Below are 24,542 nucleotides of genomic sequence, written 5' to 3'. Positions count from 1 at the left end.
ACGTTAATGATGATTCAACTCGACTGACCTTAGTGATCAAATGAGAAAGAAATCTAGATAAATGTTGAGTCTATAGTAAATGTCAAACGGTTAGTCGGCTAATATACTTTCAAATCCAACTTAATTCAAGCAAAGAATTAACATAAATTTTAAAAGTGAATTCCTTATATGGAATTAAGATTTGCTCTACACTAAACTAATATCCATGTACTTACAAAGTAAACAATTAACACTGCTTCTAATGACGATTCAACTCGATTGACTTTAGTAAATTTCAAATGGCCAATATACTTTTGAACTCGACTCAATTGAAACGGAGAGTTAACATAGATATCAAAAGTGAATTCTACAGTAGTGCAATTGTCTGAACCCCACCAACAAAGATAAGATCCATGTAGTTACAGACAAGCAATGAACAAAGTACACAGACGAATCAAATTATTTGAGAGGAGAGTTGATGACAATGGAGCAAAGGAAAAGGAGGTGACTTGTACCTGGACTTGATCCATTCCTTTCTCGAGCCGTATTATTCCATCTGAGGCGAGTCCCCATCAGAGGTCATTTCAGTCTCATCTCATTGATGCCACTCAAGCAGACACTGCCACGTCCATCTATCTATTTACAAAGGAAGTAGCAAGTGAGATGAGAGAGATAGAGAGAGGCAGCTGGCCAGATCTTCCTGCTCAAGCGTTTGAAGAGATAAAGAAAGAAACCATGAAAGCAAAACCTCATCATGAGGGTATAAAGTGGCAGGTAGAGATGGGTACCCCCTTCCATACATTGTTTCCATAAGTTGGAAATCAGAGGTTCGGAGGAGTACTTTAATGGCTGCCATTCAAAGAGAAACATTGCAGACCTAGTCAGTACGGCAGCATATGGCTGAAGAAGCAAAAGGCCAGAGAATGCAGGAGAAAATCTAAGGGATGAGTTGTAGACTTGAACTAAGTGGAACTCAATCTGCTACTACTTGATGATGGTTACCAGAGGTAGCAGGGCCCACGGAGGTTGATGATGGCAGAGCACTGATTGGTGGTCGATAGTGGGCCTCATGAAGGCATGGCAAGGTCAATCTGCCCCTTTCTCTCTCTATCTCTCTCTCTGAGTGAATAAGAATTCAGTCAGTCTATCACAGTCCAAACTGTAGTGGACTCAATGATGAACCGGTTGGAGAATGGGTTCGATTCGGGTTTGGATGAATTTTGCCAGTATTTAAGGATTAAATTCATGGTTTTTTTTAATGGACGATCAAATGCTGAGTTGATGAAGCTGTTTTTTTATTTATTTTATTGGCCAGTTAAAAATTTATATGAAACTAAACTAGTTAATCCAGGATTAATCGGTATACATTGAATAATTAATGCCAATTAAAAAATATTGAAGCTTTATTACCCTCAAATTAATTATTTTTTAAGGGATGTTTGATTTCTTACTAAAAGTCAGATTAACATTAATGGCTCCCCAACCAAATCAGAGTTATCCTAGTCTTAAAATATCAAATAATTGTCTTATAATCCAAATTTAATTATGTAGATTAACTAGTTTTGCTTCCACATCTAATTCATGAATTAATCTCAGCTAGAAGAAAAAGAAAAACTGTGTCTTCTTCAAAAATGGGACTGGAAAAAAAAACATAAGAAGAAGAAAAAATCAAGTGTAGGTTTAGGCTTTATGTTGAATCTAGGGTTTTCAGTGACTCCTAGAATATCTAGGTCCACCACTACGTTGCTATCAAAGAAGAAACAGTAGGCCTAATCTTCAGTTCTAGAATTTTGTTGCTACACACAGACACACAATTTCATGGCCTAAGGCTTCAGGATAAGAACTGGGAGTCTGTACCTTGAGTATTCGCGCTATGTTGCCAGAAAGCAAGACAAGACGTGGATAAGCAAGTAAAGAGTAAAAAGATAGAGGAAAAAGAGATCAATTACCTGGCTTTGTGCCCTTGTGCTCTGCTCTGCCCTGCCCTGCCAATTAATGGTGTTGGGATCAAGGTCCAGCTGCCGAGCAGTCAGGAGATATCACCATTTAGAAGAGTTTTCTTCAGGAATTTCAAATACTGGAGTTCCCTTCAGCGATTTTTGCACTGTCGAAGCTTTTTTGTTTTTATTATTCTCCTCCTTTGGAGTCTTAACTTGCTGTTAGCGCCTTTGCATCTGCTCATTTTCCTCCTCTGGGTAATATTTTTGTGCTCTTTCTGGTCCATTTTCTGTTTTTTGCGAGAAAGTTTGGATCTTTCTTCTGTTCTAATAAGAAAAATTGAATCTTTAGCTGAAATATCTTTGTGTTGCTGCTGCAGGACACAGTGGATGCTTGTAAAGTGTGAGATCTAGAAGCTGAGCTGAAACATTGCATATCTTTGAGGCAGAAAAAATAGGCTGATAGGCTCCAATTCTATCATGAACTCCTTCCGTGGATGATGAGGCAAGGGCAAGAAACCACACGACCAAAGATGACAAATGGATCATCGGATCTGTTCTCTATGTAAGTGTACATCTTACCCAAGTTGACTTGGTGCATGACATGTTCAATTCTGTTCACGTTTGTCGTTGTGATCCATTGCATGCTCCGGTTTGATATCTTACCTTATCTTTAATGGATTTGTCCCAAGACCTGACGATGAATTCACTGAGTTGGTATGGGAGAATGGACAAATTTTGATGCAGAACCAGTCCAATAAAGGTAGGAAGAGCTCTTGTGTAAGTAGTGGCTTCTCCCCCCGGTATGGTACGGTACAAGAAAAGGAGAGCAGGGAAAAAGTTGGTAGTGGGCATCCACCTTCAAGACATTCTGCCAACAATGGAGTGAATGCTCAGGATGATGATGTTGTGTCATGGATCAGTTATCCGATCGAGGAAATTTTGCCAAGTGAGACTCTCCAGAATGATTATTGTGCTGAGTTCTTGAATGAGTTCTCGGCATTTGATGTGAATCCTCTTTCAACGCACAGGAGTAATGTTGCTGGAACCGGACGAACAGCCGGGTTAGGGCAAGAAGTTAGAAGCTCAAACAATGTGGAACATGGCCATGTTGCTAAACCGCCTAATTGGAGTAGTTTGGGCTCAAGCAGAATCAGGGCCAGCCATCTACAGCAATGTCCAGCGTCAGCTCTTAATTCAAAGTTGACAGTAGTTGACATCAGAAGTAGTGATGATAATGTAGCTCAAGAACCACAATGCCAGGATGTGATGGACAGAAAGTTTCAGAATCAGGAACTAGCAAGTTGCAAGCAGATGCAACAACAAGGCGGTATGGGAACTCTGATGAACTTCTCACATTTCATAAGACCTGCTGCACTTGCCAAGGTTGGCCTCCATAATGCTACTGGACTGCAAAACATTGAGAAAGCGTCGACTCCAAGCAGAAATCCTGTCACCTTGACACTTGTTGAGAGAACTAGAGGTAGTAAGGAGGCTAATAAGGTACAAGGGCAATCAGGCTCAGGTCCACACAGGTTGGAATTCGGATCAACCATGAAGATTCTTCAAGGCAGAAACTCTGTTGAATTTTCCAATAAAATTAGCGCGGGAGATACTCTGAGGAACAATACTGAGAAGCACACTAAATTGCTAGATGATCTTCCAAGTTCGAGCTTTGCAGCCAGTGTGGCCTTGTGTAGGCATGACATCAGAAAAGATCCTGAAGCAGTAATACCATCTTCATCTGTGTGTTCAGAGAATATCACTGGAGCTGCATCTAATGAACCAAACCATGGCAAGAAGAGAAAAGAATATGATGCAGAAGATTCTGATTACCTCAGCCACAGCGAAGTAAGTCAGAGATAACAGCACAAGTTTTGCCAAATATCAGGTTGTATCAGATTTCACTTCTAAATTGTTTTGAGGCAAATACATGTAGGATCTCCAAGATGAATCCATCAATATAAGAAAACCGCCAAGTGGACGTGATGCAAGAACAAAGAGAAGTCGGACTGCAGAAGTTCATAACTTGTCAGAAAGAGTGAGTGTATGAGCATAATTTGTCACAGATGTTCTAAAAATTTCCATTAAAAACAGATAAACAAGCCTGAGTTGCTTTCTATTCCTTTAATTGGGTTAAGCACAGACTGAATGCATACACTTTTTATATGCAGCGGAGAAGGAACAGGATTAATGAGAAAATGCGTGCACTGCAAGAACTTATCCCCAACTGTAACAAGGTAATCTATATTTTAATTCTTTGCAGTAAGTAATATCATCGGTTTCTGTTGTTGAGTTAAATGTAAATGTCAATAGTATTATAGATCTACTTGTAATATTTAGTTAGATTAACAATATACATTGAAAGAGCATATTGTCGCGGAAAAGTAATCTAATTAACCCCCATAACCTTGTATCGAAGCCCCCCTTTACCTGGAACAATGTTGGGCCCCCTATGGAGACAATATACAAGCAAGTAGGAAGTGACAAAAAGAAAATAAAATTCCACCTCTTAATCTTAAATCTCCAAATGAGAGCCATTAAAGTATCTTTAAAATATCGAGAGCTCTCCTATCTAAGGTAGTGTTTGGTACACATGAATGGAATGACATCAGAACAGTCCATTCCTGTATGATTGAATTTCAATATTTGGATAAATAATTTGAGATGGAATGATGCATTCCAATAAATAGTTCATCCTGCTCAATCCATTTCATACTTTAGAAGAAAGAAACTTCCATTCCACTTCATCAAATATAATACATACTAACAAACTAACATCTCAAAGTTACAATTAAGATAAATTAAATGAGTGAATTGGGTAGGCTGGTTAGGTCAATTAAATCGAGCAAGTCGAGCAAGCTAAGAGGGCCTCACAGATATGGTTTAAAATCTCATTCCTTCCTAGGGTTTCAATCCCTGGCTAGTTAGGTCAGAAGAATTAGATAAAAAATAAACATTGATTGAAGAATTACACTAGATATACTATTTTAATATTATAGCCAAAGAAAGGAGCAATGAAGCTGGGGCATAATCTCATAGAGCCAATGAAGCTCTACTTCGGCAACCATGCAGCTATATAAATAAACTCTAATTTGGGTTTCATGAAAGAATAAAGGGCATTGTGATCAATTGTCATTTCATCAAAGAGAGTGGATTTCAGTGAGTTCATCAACTTGTTTATCAATTATAATGACCAACTAAGGGACATGTTAATCAAATCCTGAAGTGGATATAGAATTAAATGTATCTATAACAAACTGAATTTTGATAATATATTTAAATCACTTTGATGAGCGGCATGGACCTAAATGTAAGTATCAATAATATCATGAGCATACTTATAATATTTATTTGAATTAATACCATACACAGGTTGAGGGGATTACTGAGAAAAAATAACCTAATTCTATTCCAGTAAGAGTGCCATTAAGTAAAATAAGTATAAGCTGATTCAAGTGTATAATTTCTTGAAGGTGGACAAAGCTTCAATGCTTGAAGAGGCCATTGAGTATCTTAAAACACTTCAGATGCAAGTTCAGGTAAGAACTTTATTAGATGAATTGTCCAGTTTGTTTTGCCACACTCAGCAATTCTGTCATACAAAACAGATCATGTCCATGGGAAGCAGGCTGTACCTGCCACCCACTATGATGTTTCCACCAGCAATGCAGCACATGCGTGGACCAATGGCCACTCATTTCCCTCCAATAGGTGTTGGAATGGGGTCAGGCATGGGATTAGCCCCAGGTTGTCCCATGATTCCAATTTCACCTATGCATGCATCACAATTTCTTTGCACTTCAAGTTCAGGGATACCTGGCTTGAATGGAGTACCAGGACCTGTAAATCCTTCGATATTTGGAATACAAGGTCAGGGATTTCCAGTTTTGATGCCCAGACCACAGCAGTTTGGTACATTGGCAGGGTTTTCTTTGAATACAAATGCCGAGCCTGAGGTACATACAGACAATGCTGTTGGAGTTGCTAGTGACCAGCAAAAGCAGCAGAACTTGAATGTAGAACCAAGCACAAGTACAGATGAAACACATATGCAGGTATCCACCCAGATTCATGATTGTCGCGTGCACCTATTTATTTAATCCAGATACATCATGCTCGATAGATCTCATCTCACTTAGCATCACATTATTAGCTTTAACAAACCAATCATGCTTGATTCTTGTTTCCATATATCAACCATTTCCATTGGTTAATGGCAGCGACAAAACACCACATGTCTATGTAAGTAGATAGATGGAGTATTCAGATTATGGTAGAAGAAGGTATGTCTTTGTAGATACTTTGAATACAAAATTTTGAGCAACTTACTAGCAATAAAAAGATAAATCGTATGTATTGATATTCCACAAGTGGTTAACAGGTTCCAGTCATTAATCATTAACAATGGACACTACTTGTGAATCTCACATGGGCACCCCATGGAAAAGATGGTGCATAAAATTTGCCAGACCTAGTTCTCGAACAAGGTTTGGCATTGCAGCTCTGGCAAATGTAGCTTGCTTGCTAGTGAAGCATCACCTATAATTATGAACCCAACCAAACAAGTTTTCTTCTTTTTGGGGGGTTAATTTCTTATGTAATTGTCTAAGAGATGTGTTATCATTGCTGCCATCTAGTTTTCTTCCCTAGCAATACATCCTCGCTTACTTTTTGTTGTTGTATGCTTGTTTTTGTGGGTAATAGATGAACTTGTTAGTTTATATGCCAAATGGATAATGTGATGAATTAGAGAGTGCATACATAACCACAGGAAAACAGAAGGCTAACAGATGAGCATGTAAGTTTATTTATTTGCCAAACAAATATTTTGATGAACTAGAGTGCATACCTATTCAGGGGGAAATCAAGAGATTGTATAACGGCTGTCGATGTATCTACTGTTGCTACAAGTTCTGTGCACAAGAGGCTAAGCAGAGGATATCTAAGTGTTTCGTGTCATGGTATTGAAACCTTTTGTTCTACGTTCCACCAGGCAAAGAGTCGGCAGTGGCCATGGATAGTTGCCAGTGTCTAGGGTTCAATTATCATTCTTTAAGTGATCGAGGACAGTTAAAAAGAAACAAAAAACAGCATTTTGGCGCAGATTGCTGGAGAGCTTCATTGATTTGAGATATCGTAGGCTACGGTCTACTCAAGAGCATTCGATTGAGCAATCCATACGTTGAAATGTTGCGGATGAACTAAATTCAAAAGTAGGAGGAGGTGGTACTCACAGATCACGAAGCGCAGAAACGACGTCATCTTCTTGGTTCTCTCTTCTGCTTGAATTGAAGATGGGCGCGAGGCATCGGAATCCGTAACGATACAAGATAAGAACGTTCGACTTCGACCAATGGCGTCGTCCATTAGCGATCGACGTCGAAGAGAGGAAAGGGCGAGCAGACTTGGAAGAAGACTCGCCACACAGTAGCTAGTGGGCCTTCTGTTAGGAATTGAGCCTTTTGGGCTTAAAAATATAACCTGGCCCAAATTTCTATCATATTGCCATTTTACACTTTTCTTTTTCCCATTTTCTTTTTCATTTTGCTTTCCATTTAAATTCAAATAGATACATTAATTAGGTTCATATGAACACATTGATTTTTGTTCCAAGTTATTTCAATCCAAAATATATTTATATAGCGTAAATTGAGAATAGTAAATTTTTAAATGGAACAAATAAAAAAATAAAATATAAAGAGAAAAAAAATTTGAATGTGGAAAGAGAAAAAATATAATAAAAATATGATACGTAAAATGTTGATATTAATTTGTCTAATAATCAAACCAAGCCAGCGAATGATCGAGTTAGGGGTGGTTGACATCTACATGGATGATTGTTTCAATAGATTTTGAGATCAATTTTCAATAGATATAATATGTTTCATTAAGTGTCTGACCTCCTTTATATAAAAGATCATTGTACTAAGATAAATATCCTCACCCCCTCTTAGATAGTATGGAACTCCCTTATATAAAAGACCATTGTATTAGGATAAATATCCTCACCCCCTCTTAGATAGTATGGAACTGACTTTTACTAAAGTAACCGCTTCACTTATTTTTCGCTCCAATAGTTCTCCCCCTCTAACTCTTTTCCTTTCCTTATTAAATCCTAAGTTTATAACATATGCTATAACTTTTTACATCCAACATTATAGTTTTTGATTTCTTTCTCCCCTCCTAACCCTATGTTTGGATGGGATGAGAAAAGATTCATTAATGAAAAGCGAAAGGAATGGAGGATAACTTCCTTATATCTCGATTTGGGATGTAAGGAGAATCGGGATGTTAAAAATTCATAAAAGAGGATAAAAATTCTCCACCCCTCCCCTCACCTCCTTCCTAAATAAGTAAATATAACTTTCCCTTTACTTACCCTTCCCTCACCTCCTCCCAAAGAGATCGTAACTCTTCCTTTGCTTGTTAAGAACTAACTTTATATGATATGCTATAACTTTTTTACATCAACGCTATAGTTTTTGATATCATGTACTATATATAAACTAGGGTTCTAAAAAATTTATAAACTGCAATTTTTATTATTTGTTTCCTTAAATCATGTACTATATAAAAAAAAATAATATGAAATTCATACATATAAAATTTGGTTTAAGCATTTGGAATAGTGTTGACTTTAAAGCTAGTGTATAGAGTGTTGTTTGCTGAAATGGCTGGCATCGTTCTCAAGTGCTGTTGTTATTGAAGTTTTGGGCAAGAGGGAGAGCTGAAGCTGGCCATGGAACCTGTAGAAATTAGCTCAGAAGATCAAAATAATGGAATTTCGAACTACTCGATGGTGCGAGCAGTGGTTGACTTACAGATATCGGCATAGCAAGGCTGCTTTGAAGCAGCATCTTCTTCAATAGGCGGCGGCACTTGACCGTACACCATTTCGCAGCTCATATCCTCAAAATCTGCAGTTTTTAACCAGGCAAAGAATGTTATCTTTAACCATAATGCGTGCATAGTAAAGTCTGATGACTATTCAAGTTGGGTCGGATCAAGGCGCATAGCTCAGTTGAAATTCGTTCAGTTCGGTTGGAGTGGAGGGGATTGGATTGAAGTCATCTAGGAAACAACCTGAGGTTGGATTTAGATGTAGACGACACCAAATGAGTCTTCACTTGGAAAGAAGTGAATGTGACAAGTTAGGAGTGAAGGCGACGAGATGAGTGCTTATCTAACGAAAAGAACACTGCATGGCTAAGAAATAGGGCTTCACTTCCCGAATTGAAGTAAATGTTCATCGGTACCTAAGAAATAATCAAGTGATCTTTGTGATCAAGTTCGCTACTTAACTAACAAACAAAGGAAGGCCTCGAATCTTGTCGGTAATGAAAAGTGGATATAGAAACAATATGATCAACCAAAGTGTTGTTCAAGTCAAGTTCAATGGATTGAGTAAGGTTTCGCATACCAAATGAGTCTTCACTTGGAAAGAAGTGAATGTGACAAGTTAGGAGTGATTAGTGAAGGCGAAGATGAGTGCTTATCTAACGAAAAGAACACTGCATGGCTAAGAAATAGGGCTTCACTTCCCGAATTAAAGTAAATGTTCATCGGTACCTAAGAAATAATCAAGTGATCTTTGTGATCAAGTTCGCTACTTAACTAACAAACAATGGAAGGCCTCGAATCTTGTCGGTAATGAAAAGTGGATATAGAAACAATATGATCAACCAAAGTGTTGTTCAAGCCAAGTTCAATGGATTGAGTAAGGTTTTGCATACTTGGGTTCATTGTCAAGGGGAGTCCAAAGTCATTGGTGAAGAAGTCTTGAGTAGGCAACTTGCACATGTTGACACACATCCCGACGCATCCACTGTTCTCCAAGTACCTGAAAATGTGTAGCATAAATCGAGTAAAAATAAGAGAAAAAGTGTTTAGTTGAATGTAAATCCGAGCTTTATAAGGTTTTCTAGGTTCTTTGTGGACTATCATCCAATTGAGTCAGAATTTGATTCTGGCCATTGATGTCTATATCGACGGTGGGGAATCAAATCCTAGCCGGATCAGACGGTTGAAAAGGAGTCGGAAAAAAATCATGTAGAGAGGAATGCACACCTGCACTTTTTAATAAGCACTCCACTTCTTTGTTTCACTCCATTGACTTCCACTTCAATGACCTGAGACACAAGGAGCGATCGAAATAAGTAGAAGTGTAAATCTAAAGCAGCCACTGAGAAATTTAACTCCTGTGACAATGTACTAACATACATATAGCGTTGCATAGCAATTACTAAGGAAATTCATTGATCTTATTCCTGAATATTCTCTCCCCCCTTTGAGAGCCCACTTTGATAGCTATTGTGTCTCAGATAATATTTACAGTCATAGCAAAATTCTTGAAAAATTCTCCTATTTTACATGAGAAGTTTTTTTCTAATAAACGAACGAATCCTTAAACATTAAAAGTGCGACCGAAACAACTGATAGCACGAGATGCAACACAGATTAACCTTGAGCAAGTAAATAACTAGTACCTCAGATGGTCCAACTAACCAGTAAAAGAAAGGCACTGTTAAAGCAGCATTGAACTCTGCTGCCCATCTCGTTGGAGGAAACAGTTTCCTGAACTGGAATCGAAAAAACAGCCAATCAGTAAACCTTCTCTTATCAGTAATTCTTGCTACAATTCAATAGTGAGTTAGGTTCATAAAATGGAATAAATAAGGAATGCAAATTATTCCTAAAAACAAAATAGACAATAAAAATAAAAAAGAAATAAGTGTTCCTTGTTTTGCTCTATGAAATGAAATAGACATAGAACGTTATTTTTATAGTTAGTTCATAGGAATTTTACAAAGAATAGATAAGTAATAATTTTTACGATGGCAAAGTATTTCTACATAAATATTTTGTCAAACTCATCAAGTTCAAACGATCTTCCTGATTAGAAATAACTGATCAACTCTACTTGACTGCCTCACTGGGCACATTGATCTACCTCCAACTACCTTCAGGCCCCTGGCTCGACTGATTAGTTCAATTCGCTTGGTTTGCCTACTTGTTCAACCAACTTGGTCCGAAAAACTCATCTATTTTGGTAGGTTTATTTGACCTTACTAGTCACCTGATCTTGCTAGCTCATTCGGGTTTAGTCTGCCCCTCTTTAACCTGGCTGACTCATCTAGTCGTATGAAGCCATTTGGCCTTACCAATTCGCTTGATTGCTCAATCTGACTAGCTCAATTGGCCAATTCTACCTACATATTGCTGAGTGTCTGACTTCTTATGAGTTATATAGTATTCAATTATAGGATTTTCAAGTCCATGCTTATAACTGTAACAATAACAATGGATCAAAGTGGGGGTTGAATGAAGTAAGAATATCTATTTTATGAATAATGAAATAAATAATAAATAACTATTCTTAGAAGAAAATAAGAAATAACTCTCTCTAAACCACCACAATTGCAAGGAAATCATAATTCAAAGTTGATTTCTACAATCAAATATAGGATAGTTAATTAGAATTCATGAAAAATGAAATAATTATCTTTATCAATCAAGTACAGTATAAAAATATACTAAATTCTAGACAAATGAGATACCAGTGAAAGAAACACAAATAAATATGCAAACAGTTATATTTGGAACCTGTGCTGGAGCACCAGGAGGGAGCATGGATAGAAGAACCTCCCTAACAACCTCCAGCTGCTGCTTCCTCGACCTCCCCGTCATCACTCTCTTGGAAACATCTACAAAATTCTCATAATCCATATCCCAGAATGCACGTTGTTTCTTCTCCGCTCCGCCAGATGCAAATTTCTCCATCTTCCGAGCAAACAACGACATGAAGAGTTTCTCAAACAGCCCATCGTTGTATTGTGTCTTCTGGCCCATCGGTGCCGGAACACCAGTCGGCCCTATGACCCCTGCACATCGAATGCAATAGTTGCGCGCACCACTGCCACGCCATTTTGCAATTGGAAGCTTTGTCGTTGGCATACACAGAAGGTCCATTGCACTCGGGCAGAAACCTAGTTATGTATCAATTATGATGCAGTGATTACAGAGGCAAAAAGTAGAAGTATATTACCATGAAATGAGTAATGTTTGTATAGATGTTTCATGAAGAAAAGGGAAAGAAACATGAAACATGAGTTACAGATTTGAGGAAGAATACTGACCATAAGAAGGTAGGGTTTGTCTGGTACATGGTCAAAATTCTCTGGAAGTGAGCTCAGCAATTGCTTGTGTGAAGTGAGATTGAAGCTAAGGGTCGATATGAGGCAAGGGGATGAACAACTTGGCCATGCTCTTGATCAATCATTTAATTTATATGAATCAGGATAAAGAGATTCATTGCTGCCACACAAGATAGGTGATAGGGACTTCATTTGTAAGGCCTACATCTGCACAAGTGTATAGCAACAAAACATGGGACCATTTGTAAGACCTACATTCTGGTTGGAATGTGGACTGCACTAGTAGTCAGCCACAGTCGGAGAGAATAGGACCTTGAGAGAATTACAGGTCCATGAGTTCACCTTTTGTCTGGATGATCGGGGCACACTAGCCTCCCTCTAACGAGCATTGCGTGGAAGCCCTTCGGATCGAAGACAACCTCAATTATGAGGAATGCTTACATATGGTGCATTAACTGCAAAGGGTAGATGCGATTAGTTGAGTTGTGTTGCATTCAATCAAGTCAAACACTCGTCCTTAGCAAATAGACTTAGTTATTTTTCAGGTGCAAACCTATTCGATCCCTTGACGTCGTCTTTTGCAGGGTGACAAGAAGCCCATCAGAACCTTTCTCACTCTGACTGCACATGGAACTAGCTCAGTTCTGAAATCCTTTCTCGCCTTGCCATTGTGGTTAACTGAACTGAACCCAATCATTGGCTACCAAGGTGAAACATCAATAACATCAACCTGGAATTAATTCAAAATGGGGAAATTGCTCAAAGTCAATTCTCTTTAAGCTTGTAAATAGGAAGGTACCACCATGCAATCCCCCAAGAGATTTTGGATGAACTTTTAGGTCTTCACGCAAAAGCACATTATCTTCTTTTGTAACTTTCAGTAGAAAGATCTTCAAATTCAAGAAACAAAAGCAAAAGCTGTGATTTATCACGATTTCTTTTTCATCGATGCCGAAAAACACAATCGCAGTTTTATGAACTCGTTAGCTTATGGCATTCTCAATCTCGAAAAAATATCCGAACGCATACAAGCAAAATGAAGAAAATTTGTTTTTCTTTTGTTTTCCGTAAAATAGGAACATTACGAGAGCAAGAGAGATGGAGCAGACCTCAGACGGTACTACGATCGCAGCTCTTGAAGTCGCTTCTCCAACACAATCCGTGCCTCCCAATTGCTCCTGATCTCGATCGGCCGGACTTGCTCGCCGCGATAGAAGAAGTTTCCCTCCTCCACCTCAACCTCCGCCTCCGTACGTCGGCAGCGTTCCCCTCTTCCACCTCCTCCGCCTCCTCGGCGACGGCTCTTGGAAGGGCGTGCAGAACGTCCGATCCTTGAAATTCTTACCATTTTGCGTATTTATATTTAAAATTTAATAAATATCATTCAAGATAATAATAATCTTAAAATGATAATAATCTTTTACAATAATTTATTTAATATTTTAAAATACAGACGGGATCCTTCGTCCGCACTTTATAGAACAGAAAAGGCACCATAAAAATTAGGATCCGTTCTCTTCAAAATGGCATTTATATGTTTTAGGATGATATTAAATTTGAAAAAAAAAATAATTAAAATGAAAGAAAGAGAGAAAAATAAACATTCACCGAATTAAAATAAGAATATTTTAACATTTATACTGATAAACATGTATTTCAATATTTTTAAAGGGTGAATATGCATATTTGCCACTGGAAGGCAAACAAAAGCCTGAACACTACTTTTATATTAGTTAGTGTTACAACACAAATTGGAAGAACCTCAGAATTAAACTCTACTCACTTTAGCCCTCAAAATTTCAATATTGTCACAGAAACACCCAGTCTAGGATCCTAATTGTCACCAACAGGACATTCTTCTTCTTCTTCTGGTTTGACAAAGAACTCGATGTAAGCGATATGGCTAGGATGTTGATCACCACAGGAATGTTGGGCCGACGATCGTCTCACCGATACCAAGTGTTGTATCTTCAGCATCCCGCCCCTCCCGACAGTCACTTTGCTTCCTCTGTTGTCCTTCAACACACTGCTTGGAATGTTTGATGTCGCTGCTTGGAGAAATTTGTACTTGTATCTGTGTATATCGTCGACGAAAAGTACATTGCGATGTTATTGGCATTGTCAAGGGGGATCCGGAAAGGAAAGTAGATACCTGTTCGAGACAGAATGATCACACTGGAACGCAATCAGAAGATCGGTATTTGCATAATACAGGAATTCAATCTGTCGATAAGGGTGAAGCTATCATCAGTTTTTCAATGAATTTGGTATAGAAACTTCTCTAACCTGCAAGTCCCCATGACCTTCACCTCTAAATGTCACGGCAGGAGGGTCTGGTTGTAGGCTTATCTGGATGCTCGAACAAGGCCATTCAAGATCGTCAACCGCTTCCTTTAGAACAGAAGACTAAACGACCATAGCAGAGTTGAATTATAATTAGTTCCATCGAGCTTGGCGCAAAACAGAATTTACCTTGACTGTGAAGCTAACAGGAACACTTCCAATAGGTTCGAAGTTATAGTCCCAGGCTATGGTGTCAGGAATTCTCGTTCTAATCTCTGCATAAATATAAGCATCTGGAGTGTCGACCGACCTATGAAGTCTAAAATATCAACTTTTGCAGGGACAATGGAAGTAGTAATTCACAATGCCGAAATATAAGTTCGAGCTCATAATATCATTCAATATCTCAAGCAACAAAAATGTAATCGAATTCCATAATGGCAAAATCAACAAAAAGCATAGATCGTCAAGTTTATAGCAAAAAACAAACAAACTAAGGAGATGATTTAGGTAAGCGGCACAAAAAGGACACCTGGTCGATCAATGTTTCATTCATCAATTTGATATTAGGCCAATGATTAGCTAGTTTTCAAGTTGTCGAATTGTACCCAACGGAACAGCTTTCTGTTCCAAACTATTATGAGATCTCCTTAAAGTGATCACTGAAGATCAAAAACAAGACAATGTTGGTCGATTGAACAATCATCACGGTCTCAGAATACTGGTTCTACTTGTATATAATCCACACAATAAAGTTGTGAGTAGTTTGAAGGCCTATTTCCAGCCTTCAAGTTTAATGCATTTTTTGACAACTTACCAAGAATGCCGAGATAAAGAATTAAGTGAAGTATAAATTTAATAGATATCACTGTTAACACCAGTAAATTAGGTTCCTCTTTCAAAACAGTTTGTGCTACCCTCGAAAGTGTTTTCTGAAACATAGACACTCACACTATTGATTAATGTAACAGTCTCCACAGTTTGTCATTGAAACAAATCTAATTGTGTGTAATACACATACATCTCATTGAATCATCATCCTTCTCTAAAAGGAGACAGAAACTGCTTATGGTGAAAGTATTTATAATTCATCAACCATCATCACAATGTTTTTAATAGTTTTTCTTTAGTTTCCTCTACATTTTTAAACTCAAGTAGAAGAAAGAGTAACACCATAAGGATGTTTTATTACAGAAATGTTAACACTATTCTCCCTTTTGTCAGTAAACAAAGCCATCATGTTACAGGATCTGCTAGAACTGATCAATATTCTTTCAACACACCTTGACTAAAGAGACTAAATCACCTAAACTGACAGAAGTGGCAGCTGGGGCAACTGGTAAAGACCTTGGATGTAAGATCGGAGATCTGTCTTCATCAAAAAGATTTGGGGGATGCAGGCTCAAGAGCTTTCCATATATATCTTTCTAAACAAAAGCACCTAAACTGACATCAAATAGATTACTCGCATCACAAACCAACACATATAACTTATCAGACAACTATACTTCAACCTGCTAAGAACAAGGAGGAATCCAACAGTGCCCTAAAGAAAGAACAACTGGTTTTTGAGCACAGCAATGTAGATATCACAGGAGTACCCAATACAATTTAACAAACAATGAATTCATAGAGACAGAACACAAACTGCTTGATGAATTTACACATACCTTCACAATCTAACCTCTGCAGCAATGGAATTTAGCTTTACTTACAGACACAATCAAGAGAAAGAAGAAGCTTACTTCAAAAGCAGTTGCATGTCCAGACCAGGGTAACGGATTTCGATGACAGGGGAATGTCCAGGAGTGGAAAAGATGTTGAGACAATCGACGAAGAGCCCCAAGCTCACGCCGAACCTTGGTCGTCCTTCCGCCGCATACTCATACGCAAGAAACAGCTGCCAAGAAACAAAGCAACCATTTCAATCCCAGTAAACAGCAAAGCTCATACCAAATGATGCAGACTTAAATTTCTTTTTCATCGATTAGGGTACCTCACGCTTCAGATACACCCTGGCCTGAAGGCACCCAGACTCCTCCACGATGAGGACGAGTCCGTGTTCGGAAATCTCGACCACAGCATCCTGATGAGGAAGCAGTAAGATGAAACCCTAACGAGTAAGGAGATCGAAGAGGCAAAGGGGCACATGAACCTGATGACGCTTCCACCGGACAGACGAGAGCGCGTCGACCATGCCCTGGACGCAGTCAAGCTGGCAAACGAGATCGGGCGAGTCCCCGTCACCGGCGCGTGTTCCGGTGAACGAACTCATCGCCTTCCTCCGCCTCCTCCACTTTTACAGCCACTGCCCCCAGTTCCCCTCCCTAAACCACCGGCGGAGAACGAAGTGTTAAATCGCCTGAGAGAATTTCATTTTGGTCCCATAGTTTACCAAATTTTCCATTTTTACCCTCTATAATTTAATAAAAACAAAATATCCTAAACCACCTGCGGAGAACGAAGTCTTAAATCGCCTGAGAAAATTTCATTATGGTCCCATATTTTACCTAATTTTTCATTTTTACCCTCAATAATTTAATAAAAACAAAATATCCTAAACCACCGGCGGAGAACGAAGTGTTAAATCGGCTGAGAGACTTTCATTTTGGTCCCATAATTTACCGAATTTTCCATTTTTACCATCTAAAATTTAATAAAAACAAAGTATCTTTGGATGAAGATCGAAACTTGTTAGAATTTCCACCAAGAAACACAGATTCTGATCAAGATCATCAATTAAAACAAGATTGAAACTGCATAAACCATGCACAAGTAGCAGTCACAAAGTCGCCAGAAACAACTATAGTCGAAGTTCATCTATCCACAAACTACGACGCCGAAGAATTGAAACTAGTTTATCTACAAACAGAGCTTCGTCTGCGAAGTTTCAACGGCGAAATCACAGCAAAGGCATCAAGCCGCGGCCTTTCGGGCCCTCTTCGCCGCAGGGGACTTGATCGATTTAGGCTGCTTTGGTTTGGGAGAAACCAGCGGCGCCTTTGCCTTCTTTGCGGGAGCTCTTTTCTCCTTAGAAGTTTTTGGGGCCTTCTTCGGCGCAGGTTCGGAAGGTACCTTCCTCTTCCTCGTTTCCCTAGGCTTCTTCGTCTCCACCACCAGCTTCTTCTCTGGTTTCTTGGCAACCTTCTTCAAGTCCTTCTTTCCGGAGGACGACAACTTGAACGAAGCCTTCACCTTCACTAGTTTCCCCTTCGTCGTGGAATTCTTTAGTTGGACAGCCAAAACCTTCTTGAAGTTATCCGGCAGAACTCCCTTGTGTTTCCCCTCCATGAACTTGGCGATCGCGTGGGGGCTCGATCCAGTCTTCTCGTTCAACGCCAAAATCGCCTCTTTAATCATCTAAACACACGCAAGCACAGAAAATCGATCTTTCCCGACAATAAGCATCAAATCGCCTACCAAAATTCCAAAGAGACATGACTTTTTAGTTCTTACCTGGAAATAAGGAGGGTGAGCAGGGGAGGAAGACTTCGAACCTTTGGACTTCTTCTCCCTTGCAGCTTTCGGCGCCCTCGCCTTCTTCTCCTTCCCCGGTTTCTTCTCGGCAGGAGCCGCCGTCTCTGCTACGACGTCGGCCATGGCTTCTTCCAAGGATAACCAAAATTACGAGGACGTCGAGCTTTTATAGTGGAAGGTGGAGGAAGTTAGTAATCGAGACATGCTATTGGCGGCGAGAGCAGGCCCACGGATCGAAGCCTTATCTAATTATCCTGGCCGTCCATGTGTACGGCGAGAATGGCAAACGGTAGGGATTCTGCCGTCGAATTGTGTTTGTCATAGATTATCAGGGCGATAACTGATAAGAATCGAGAGGTGGGAGAAAATATGGAATTTCGAAGAAAAAGGGCTTTTTTCCTTTTTGTTAAATATATTTGTTGCACGAACTATTGCATTTCAAAAAAGTTTAAACAGTCGTTATTGTCGTTAATAATTTGAAAACAAATAATAAATAAATAAAATATTTCACTATTTAGACAAAATCAGATTCATTATTTATTTTTTTATTAAATTAAAAATGTACTAATTATTTATTTATTTTTTAAAAAAATCTCGATTATGTATTTTACGAGTTAAGTTATAATATTATTAAGTAAAAAAATATATCAAAACACAAAGAAAATTTAGATGCTCATCGTGATGTGTGAAGTAAGATATCCATCTTAGAACATTCATATTAGCTATCCTATTTAAAAATTGAGCAATGATATATTTAAAGAAAAAATCTTAAAAATAAAACTCAAGGATAGGCATATAAATTCATGATCCACTATTTCACTTTTTGTGGCCCCATAAATTTATATGTCTATTCTTGAATTTTTCATTGAGATTTTTTCCTTAAATATATCAATTTTCTTAAAAAATTTATCCTAAATAATTACCCTATCCATTTTCTAAATTTAAATTTGATAAATAATGATTCTCCAAATTTAAAAAATTAACCTCTACCCTAAAAATAAAATAATATTTATTTTTAATTTCCCTTTTTTCCATCCATTGTTTTCAATCTCTCCTTCCGCTCATTAAATAAATATAATAATAATAGATAGAAGAAAAAGAAAAAATAATAAAAAATTAAGAATGATAAAAATTTTAGAGTAATTAATATAATGTATAGTGAAAAGTAATTATCTAAATTTGATAAAGTGAATTATTTATCCTAAATTTTAAATATAATGATAGAAAAACTGATATGGATACTCTTACCTACCTTATTATGCACAATCATCAACTTAGATGGCAACCTACACATTACTAATCAAAATATGTGGGATGATGATTAATTATCAAGATTACGCCACTATATCATGTATCATCCGGGGATATGATGTCGTGGTAGGAAATCCAGATTGTCACTCATGCATACGCAATTCGATCCCTAGCTATGGTATATTTGTAAAAATTATTCCTCCAAATGGGGGGCGCAATCAAAGAATGTTTGGCTTCTAGGCTGGCTACAGCGTGCGCTTCCCCATTTATCCTGGTGCCCGATGGGAAACTTTCGTGAACCGGACAAATTATCTCAAGGATGATCAATAAGTCTAATTGTGATTATTATTTTTTATTTTTTTACATAAACTATTAAATCCTTTTATATATCGTTGCACACCCAATTGCAATTAAACGCTTGGATCACTTTTGAGTGTCCTGTGTACACTTAAGTGCCCATGCGAGACGCCTAGCAAATCGACACCATGTGTGTGTATATATATTGGCAAGAAAAGGAGTTACACACCTGAGAGGCAACCGACATGGGGGGCTCTCCCCACCCCCCTCAACTGTCTTTGTAAAATACTGAAAATATACGAATATTAATAAGGGAATTTTCAGGAATTTTTCGGGAATTTTTCGGAGCTCGTACGGATGAGTTGCCGGGGATAAAAACGGGGTCCGGAAAAGCCTATTTAGGCTACCCCATTTAAATGAGGAAAAGTTGAATTTCTTAATTCCTTTTCTTTATTTATTTTTCCCTTTTCTTTTTTTTTCTTTACTTCCTCTCTTCCTCGCCGAAAACCCCTGTACGCCCGAGCCTTCTTCCGCGCGCGTGCCCTAGCCGTTTCTTCCCCTATCAGCGCCGCAACCGCCGCCGGCCATTTCTTCATCTCCTTCATTTCCTTCCTCTTGAGCCGCACCCTTGGTGCCCTAGCAGAGCACCCCGACGCCACTGCCGATCCACCGCAAGCGCGTTTGTGCCTAGTGCCGGCGCCACCGTCGACCACCCGGAGCCCTAGCATTTGCCGTGGAGTTCCTAGCGCCGGCCACTGGTGCTCTAGCTGTGCCGCTGCCGCATGAAGGTGCCGCCGACATTCTCTGTGCCCTAGCCAGCCGATCACCACAGCCGACGTCGGCAGACGAGAGTAACGCCGAGCCCTTGCCTTGCCGATCTCCTCACGTGAGCCACCACCACCGCTCCTCCCCGCTGCACACAACGAGGCTGACTCCTCTATGCCCTTCTTCCTCTCTGCCGCGTCTCGGCACAGCGCCGACGCCGACCATCTCGCCAGTGTTCCCGTGTCCTAGCAGCAATCCTCAAGGTAAGCAGGGACGAGAAATTTCAGGATTTCAATGATTTTGGTTGATTGGGTTTAACAGCTTGTAACTTTCTTCCTGTTTTACACTAGGAAGAAGATTTTGGATCGTTCTTGCTGTTTTCCTGATCGGAGCTTGGAATTTTTCTTTGCAGAGGGAATTTAGGGCTACTGGTTGGAGGTAAGTGCCATACCTGGTTGTGGATTTGGTGTATTTGAAATATTTGTTGTAGTTTATGTTTCGAATTGGAGGATTTGGATAGATAATCATGTGGATCTTGGTAAGGAACATGATTATGATACATGAAATTAAGGTTTTGCCCTAATTTAGGGTTAAAGCATTTATTTAGCTATTTATAGGAATTTAGCTAAATAATCGTATATCCGCTGGATACAGGACATTGACGCGGGACGAGCACTTCGTCACAGAGGTCATTTAGCTCGATCTATATTGGAGGCGGGTACTTTGACTTATGTCTTTGATATGCATAATAATATGTTTAACATATAGCAGTGATTGTGTAATCATTTTGTTTCGGTTGGTCACTACATGATAGTTACATGTTTGCTTGTATATTTATTCTGCACTGCATATTATCTACCTGATCATATATGCTTTAGGTAGTGACCCAACCACATGCTACGTTATCTTCTGGATCTAGGGTTTATTTGATGCCCTATCTGATTTGTGTACCTTCTATCTGATACATCTTCCAGTGGTACACACTTTGTATTATTTATATGGTCATTATTATGTTATTCATGAGATTGTCATGCTTAGTGTCATGCATCATTATTGCATGCTGTGCGATTGTCGGCTCCACCATGGTTGAGCTCATCGCCAGTTACATGTACTGCACACACCACCACCACCCATGGGTTAGTGGTATATCAGACAGGTGTGTGGCGGTTCTGCTGTTTGGCTCCGTTGGTCTGAGGACTCAGCGTGGTAGCCGGTAGTCAGTTCCGCTCTGTTTGGCTCCGCTGGCATTTAGTGTAGCAGCGTAGTAGCCGGCAGATGATGGACTCTGTTTGGCTCCATTGGTCAGGAGACTCAGCGTGGTAGCCGGCAGAGATATCCTCCCCGTCATCGTGTACCGGGAGATGAGAGCATTGAGCTTCCCCATTTATGATTTGGGGTCAGAGGACAGGAGTACTCCGACAGCATCCCGTCCACTCGGTCGCTCATCAGGAGCAGTGATATCAGAGTGCACGGTCACCATATGCATTTATTGTTTATGATTGCTGCATTTACTTGCTGCATTTATATGGATGCATATGATTGACATGCATACAGGATTATGACTTTCCCGGTCTGACGACCCTGTTACCTTTGTACTTTGATCCCGGTTAGTACAGTTATCTCCTGATTTTCGTTTCAATTGCATTTATCCTTCTCGTATTCAGGAGACTGTACGCATGATTAGTGTTGTCTGTTATTTGTTTTATTATGCATATCAGTTGTACCTGCTGAGTGTTGGACTCACCCCGCCTCCATTGTTGATATATTTTCAGGTTGAGGCTGTCCGGAGTAGTTCCAGTCGCTGGTCCCCACAGCACGTAGTGCTAGTTCATCTGCTGGTTCTTGAGTTGTTATTTTATTTTAGTTTTTCTCTATCAGACTTTGTTTTAGTCTTGTTTTGGATTTTACATATGGATATTGTATGAATCCTTCCGTTTGATGGACTTTTCGTATGATTTGGATTTTATTCTACTACATGCCTGCCTGGAGGGCAGAAGAGGTGAGTTCGTCGGATTTGAGCTTTACGAGTGTAGTTGAGTAGGGTGAATTTCGAGTCAAAGTATTATCTTTCTGTTTAATTATCTTAACTGCGTGGTTGTGACAGCCAGAGGCTGAATAAATTATAGTAACTGCGTGGTGTTTGCTTTTACTTATTGTTATTATTCCAGCCGCCTGTGGCTGAGGTATATGTGTTATGTAGAAGTTTCAGATTGTCCGCCGTACAGGGAGATGCTGCCGAAATTTCTTCGGACAGGGACTCGTCCGGGGCGTGACAATTTAGTGGTATCAGAGCAGGTTAACGATACTTGCTATGCGTTTTGGATTTCCGAGATTTATCTGATACTAATTTATTTAGTATCAGCGAGAAGTTTTGCGATCGTTGTTTTCATATTTTGGATATTTGGGATAACCTGATACCAATTTATATGGTATCAGAGCGCCAAAGTTTGGCGATATTTGTTGGGTTTCCGTGTGTTGGATTTTTGAGATTATCTGATACCAATTCATTGGTATCAGAGCAGGGTGTGATACCTGCGTTTGGTATTTTGGACATTTTTTATACTAGCCCTAGTTGCGAGACAGATTAGTCTGGGCAGTTATTTTGGGTTGCACGGATTTTCCGTTTCGATTTTGTTATGGACTTCCGTTATTGATTTATATGGATTTCCAGTGTTGTTTTTCTCGTACGGAATTCCGAGGTCAATTTGGGGGCTGGACAGCGATGGAACATCTCCAGACGACATATAGGTATGATGTTTAATTTTATAGTTTATGACAGGTATTAGCGTTTCTTTTATTTAGTACCTGTTTGGTTGTTGTAGCACATATTACATGTGATGGGTTAGCCATTGAGCATGGTTGACCTTAATAGAGATCAAGGATTATAGTCTCTGGTGATTTTTCTTATCATACCATCAGTAGTTTTAGCTTCTGTTACTACTCGTAGGAGATGGAGGCACATACCAGCCTCTGCTATTGTTAGCTGGATGATACCTGTTGACTTAGCCAGTAGAGTTTTTATACTCATACCTTTTGGATATTAGGGTACCCGATACGATGGGTATTGGTCATTGGGGGGTATCATGTTTGATCATTGTTGAGAATAGTTTGAGGTTGAGGGATATTGTGAGATCAGGTAGTGTGATATGTTGATTTCTAATGATTTATGAGGATAAATGTTATGTGGTTGTCTGATGATCATTACTAGATATTTGTTTTGATGATCTATTAGTGGATAACTATTTTGATGATTTATATTTAGGATGTCGTTGATGGTGACATAATGAGTGTCATGTATGATATTTACAGGTTTGATGATTATAGTTGGTGCTCAGATTATAAATTAGGTGCTAGAGAGTTTACGGTTGAGTGTGCCCATGAAATTTTAATGAATCTGGTTAGTTGTGGTTAGTTAACAGGATGATAAAAATTGATATATGCTTCCTCTGATATTGGATTATGTGGATAAATAATGATCGATGTTTTGAATGTTAATATGCTCTTATGTGGAGTAAAGACTTATTCACCTGATATTGTTTGGGCTGATATTTTGAGGATAAAAAAAAATGAGGGTGTTTTGATGTTCTTGAATTCTGACTTTTGTCTTTCAGGTCGTACACATTTATACATATGATATTATGTGGGTTGACATTTTCTAGTTTGAGTTGATGTAATTAGTGTTGAATTGACCCATGAACTGATTTAGTTATTTGACAATGTTGTATACCATTTTATCTTAGTTAATTTTCGTCAGTAAATATTGATTTACTTTTGTTAAATCGGTCAGTAGAAGACTGATTTATGTTTGTCGAGTTGGGTAGTTGTGGTTTGATATACCTTAGTTGCTTGTGGAGGATTAAGGTATTCTTGATTAGTTAGTAGATGAATGATTTAGTTTTGTTGGTTGATCAGTAGAGGATTGCCATACTCTATTTTTAGAGGTTCGAACCTTTAGGATATTTGTGCTTAGTTATGTATCTAAAGCACATTTGAGTACATGTTTTGTACTGACGTGGAAAGGACTGATTTAGCCATATATCACTGACGACTTGGATAGGTTATAGAGGATCGATGTATCATATTCCATGAAAACTTTGACCGTGGACTGTATATACCTGGTGGGATAACTTAGAGGGTGCATTGGGATATGTGACCCTGCTGATGTAAGGAAGTGTAGAGCTAATTGCTTAACACTTATGGGATATAATCGTTACTAGTGTATACTGGGAGAGTACATTTGGATTTATGATGATAAAAATTTTCCCCATTAGATATGGTCTTGGTAGTGTATGACATTGACTTGCAATGTTATACCATGGTGTGTATATCTTTCTTGTCCGATATTAGTTCCTTTGAACCTAGAGCAGGGTTGTTACTGGATGATTAGGCTGCTTTA

At 38.9% G+C, this 24,542-nt stretch overlaps 4 protein-coding genes and 2 long non-coding RNA genes across 19 annotated transcripts; 1 reads left to right on the top strand and 5 right to left on the bottom strand.

Annotated features, from left to right (window-relative positions):
• Positions 1-308: 308 nt before the first annotated feature.
• Positions 309-2,067, bottom strand: LOC122028840. The gene is made up of 2 exons (XR_006124973.1): positions 1,929-2,067; positions 309-615 (listed from the first exon to the last, which is right to left on the bottom strand). It is a non-coding gene; the product is annotated as an uncharacterized LOC122028840 (long non-coding RNA).
• On the top strand, positions 1,630-6,640 carry LOC122028839 (transcription factor PIF3-like). 4 transcript variants are annotated; one of them, XM_042587764.1, is made up of 9 exons: positions 1,631-2,174; positions 2,297-2,481; positions 2,609-3,767; positions 3,856-3,957; positions 4,091-4,156; positions 5,393-5,458; positions 5,507-5,974; positions 6,140-6,202; positions 6,291-6,640. In XM_042587764.1, the coding sequence occupies exons 2-8, from the start codon at positions 2,414-2,416 to the stop codon at positions 6,167-6,169; spliced, it is 1,959 nt and encodes a 652-aa protein (XP_042443698.1). In that variant the 5' UTR covers positions 1,631-2,174; positions 2,297-2,413; the 3' UTR covers positions 6,170-6,202; positions 6,291-6,640. The 4 variants fall into 4 exon arrangements, 3 of the variants coding, with proteins under 3 accessions (XP_042443698.1, XP_042443697.1, XP_042443699.1); XM_042587763.1 differs by having other exon boundaries at positions 1,632-2,174; positions 6,301-6,640; XM_042587765.1 differs by having other exon boundaries at positions 1,633-2,174; positions 5,528-5,974; positions 6,301-6,640.
• LOC122028842 lies at positions 3,520-7,519 on the bottom strand. The gene is made up of 3 exons (XR_006124974.1): positions 7,154-7,519; positions 3,753-3,928; positions 3,520-3,660 (listed from the first exon to the last, which is right to left on the bottom strand). It is a non-coding gene; the product is annotated as an uncharacterized LOC122028842 (long non-coding RNA).
• A 971-nt stretch (positions 7,520-8,490) lies between these two features.
• LOC122030323 (beta-carotene isomerase D27, chloroplastic-like) lies at positions 8,491-13,375 on the bottom strand. 4 transcript variants are annotated; one of them, XM_042589528.1, is made up of 10 exons: positions 13,183-13,375; positions 12,627-12,963; positions 12,416-12,528; positions 12,056-12,280; positions 11,523-11,905; positions 10,406-10,498; positions 9,987-10,048; positions 9,653-9,759; positions 8,741-8,836; positions 8,491-8,665 (listed from the first exon to the last, which is right to left on the bottom strand). In XM_042589528.1, exons 5-10 carry the CDS (start codon positions 11,886-11,888, stop codon positions 8,619-8,621), a joined length of 771 nt encoding a protein of 256 aa, XP_042445462.1. In that variant the 5' UTR covers positions 11,889-11,905; positions 12,056-12,280; positions 12,416-12,528; positions 12,627-12,963; positions 13,183-13,375; the 3' UTR covers positions 8,491-8,618. The 4 variants fall into 4 exon arrangements, with proteins under 4 accessions (XP_042445462.1, XP_042445461.1, XP_042445464.1 ...); XM_042589527.1 differs by having other exon boundaries at positions 12,627-12,803; XM_042589530.1 differs by lacking the exon at positions 13,183-13,375 and having other exon boundaries at positions 12,627-12,773; positions 12,873-13,012.
• Positions 13,376-13,685: 310 nt separating this feature from the next.
• Positions 13,686-16,702, bottom strand: LOC122028890. Of its 8 annotated transcripts, none has more exons than XM_042587859.1 (7): positions 16,512-16,702; positions 16,353-16,442; positions 16,102-16,256; positions 14,546-14,675; positions 14,360-14,479; positions 14,226-14,248; positions 13,686-14,147 (listed from the first exon to the last, which is right to left on the bottom strand). In XM_042587859.1, the coding sequence occupies exons 1-7, from the start codon at positions 16,629-16,631 to the stop codon at positions 13,907-13,909; spliced, it is 879 nt and encodes a 292-aa protein (XP_042443793.1). In that variant the 5' UTR covers positions 16,632-16,702; the 3' UTR covers positions 13,686-13,906. The 8 variants fall into 8 exon arrangements, with proteins under 8 accessions (XP_042443793.1, XP_042443791.1, XP_042443794.1 ...); XM_042587857.1 differs by having other exon boundaries at positions 14,226-14,296; positions 14,360-14,464; XM_042587860.1 differs by having other exon boundaries at positions 14,360-14,464.
• A 374-nt stretch (positions 16,703-17,076) lies between these two features.
• On the bottom strand, positions 17,077-17,991 carry LOC122028891 (histone H1-like). Its single transcript, XM_042587863.1, has 2 exons — positions 17,813-17,991; positions 17,077-17,716 (listed from the first exon to the last, which is right to left on the bottom strand). Exons 1-2 carry the CDS (start codon positions 17,954-17,956, stop codon positions 17,273-17,275), a joined length of 588 nt encoding a protein of 195 aa, XP_042443797.1. The 5' UTR covers positions 17,957-17,991; the 3' UTR covers positions 17,077-17,272.
• Positions 17,992-24,542: the final 6,551 nt, after the last annotated feature.

Source organism: Zingiber officinale, chromosome 10B, assembly GCF_018446385.1.
Source record: "Zingiber officinale cultivar Zhangliang chromosome 10B, Zo_v1.1, whole genome shotgun sequence".
In the NCBI taxonomy this organism is placed as follows: domain Eukaryota; kingdom Viridiplantae; phylum Streptophyta; class Magnoliopsida; order Zingiberales; family Zingiberaceae; genus Zingiber; species Zingiber officinale.
This window is presented reverse-complemented; position numbering and strand designations above follow the sequence as displayed.

Coding starts and splice junctions, on each gene's coding strand:
- LOC122028839 (XM_042587764.1), top strand. CDS start 2,414: ATGATGAGGCAAGGGCAAGAAACCACACGACCAAAGATGACAAATGGA. Junction 2,482..2,608: donor TCATCGGATCTGTTCTCTAT/GTAAGTGTACAT, acceptor ATTTGTCCCAAG/ACCTGACGATGAATTCACTG. Junction 3,958..4,090: donor TTCATAACTTGTCAGAAAGA/GTGAGTGTATGA, acceptor TTTTATATGCAG/CGGAGAAGGAACAGGATTAA.
- LOC122030323 (XM_042589526.1), bottom strand. CDS start 12,019: ATGTTTCTTTCCCTTTTCTTCATGAAACATCTATACAAACATTACTCA. Junction 9,760..9,986: donor GTGCTTATTAAAAAGTGCAG/GTGTGCATTCCT, acceptor ACACATTTTCAG/GTACTTGGAGAACAGTGGAT. Junction 8,837..9,652: donor CCCCTTGACAATGAACCCAA/GTATGCAAAACC, acceptor TAAAAACTGCAG/ATTTTGAGGATATGAGCTGC.
- LOC122028890 (XM_042587854.1), bottom strand. CDS start 16,631: ATGAGTTCGTTCACCGGAACACGCGCCGGTGACGGGGACTCGCCCGAT. Junction 16,443..16,511: donor TCCGGTGGAAGCGTCATCAG/GTTCATGTGCCC, acceptor CTTCCTCATCAG/GATGCTGTGGTCGAGATTTC. Junction 14,676..16,101: donor GACATGCAACTGCTTTTGAA/GTAAGCTTCTTC, acceptor TTGATATTTTAG/ACTTCATAGGTCGGTCGACA.
- LOC122028891 (XM_042587863.1), bottom strand. CDS start 17,956: ATGGCCGACGTCGTAGCAGAGACGGCGGCTCCTGCCGAGAAGAAACCG. Junction 17,717..17,812: donor CTCACCCTCCTTATTTCCAG/GTAAGAACTAAA, acceptor GCGTGTGTTTAG/ATGATTAAAGAGGCGATTTT.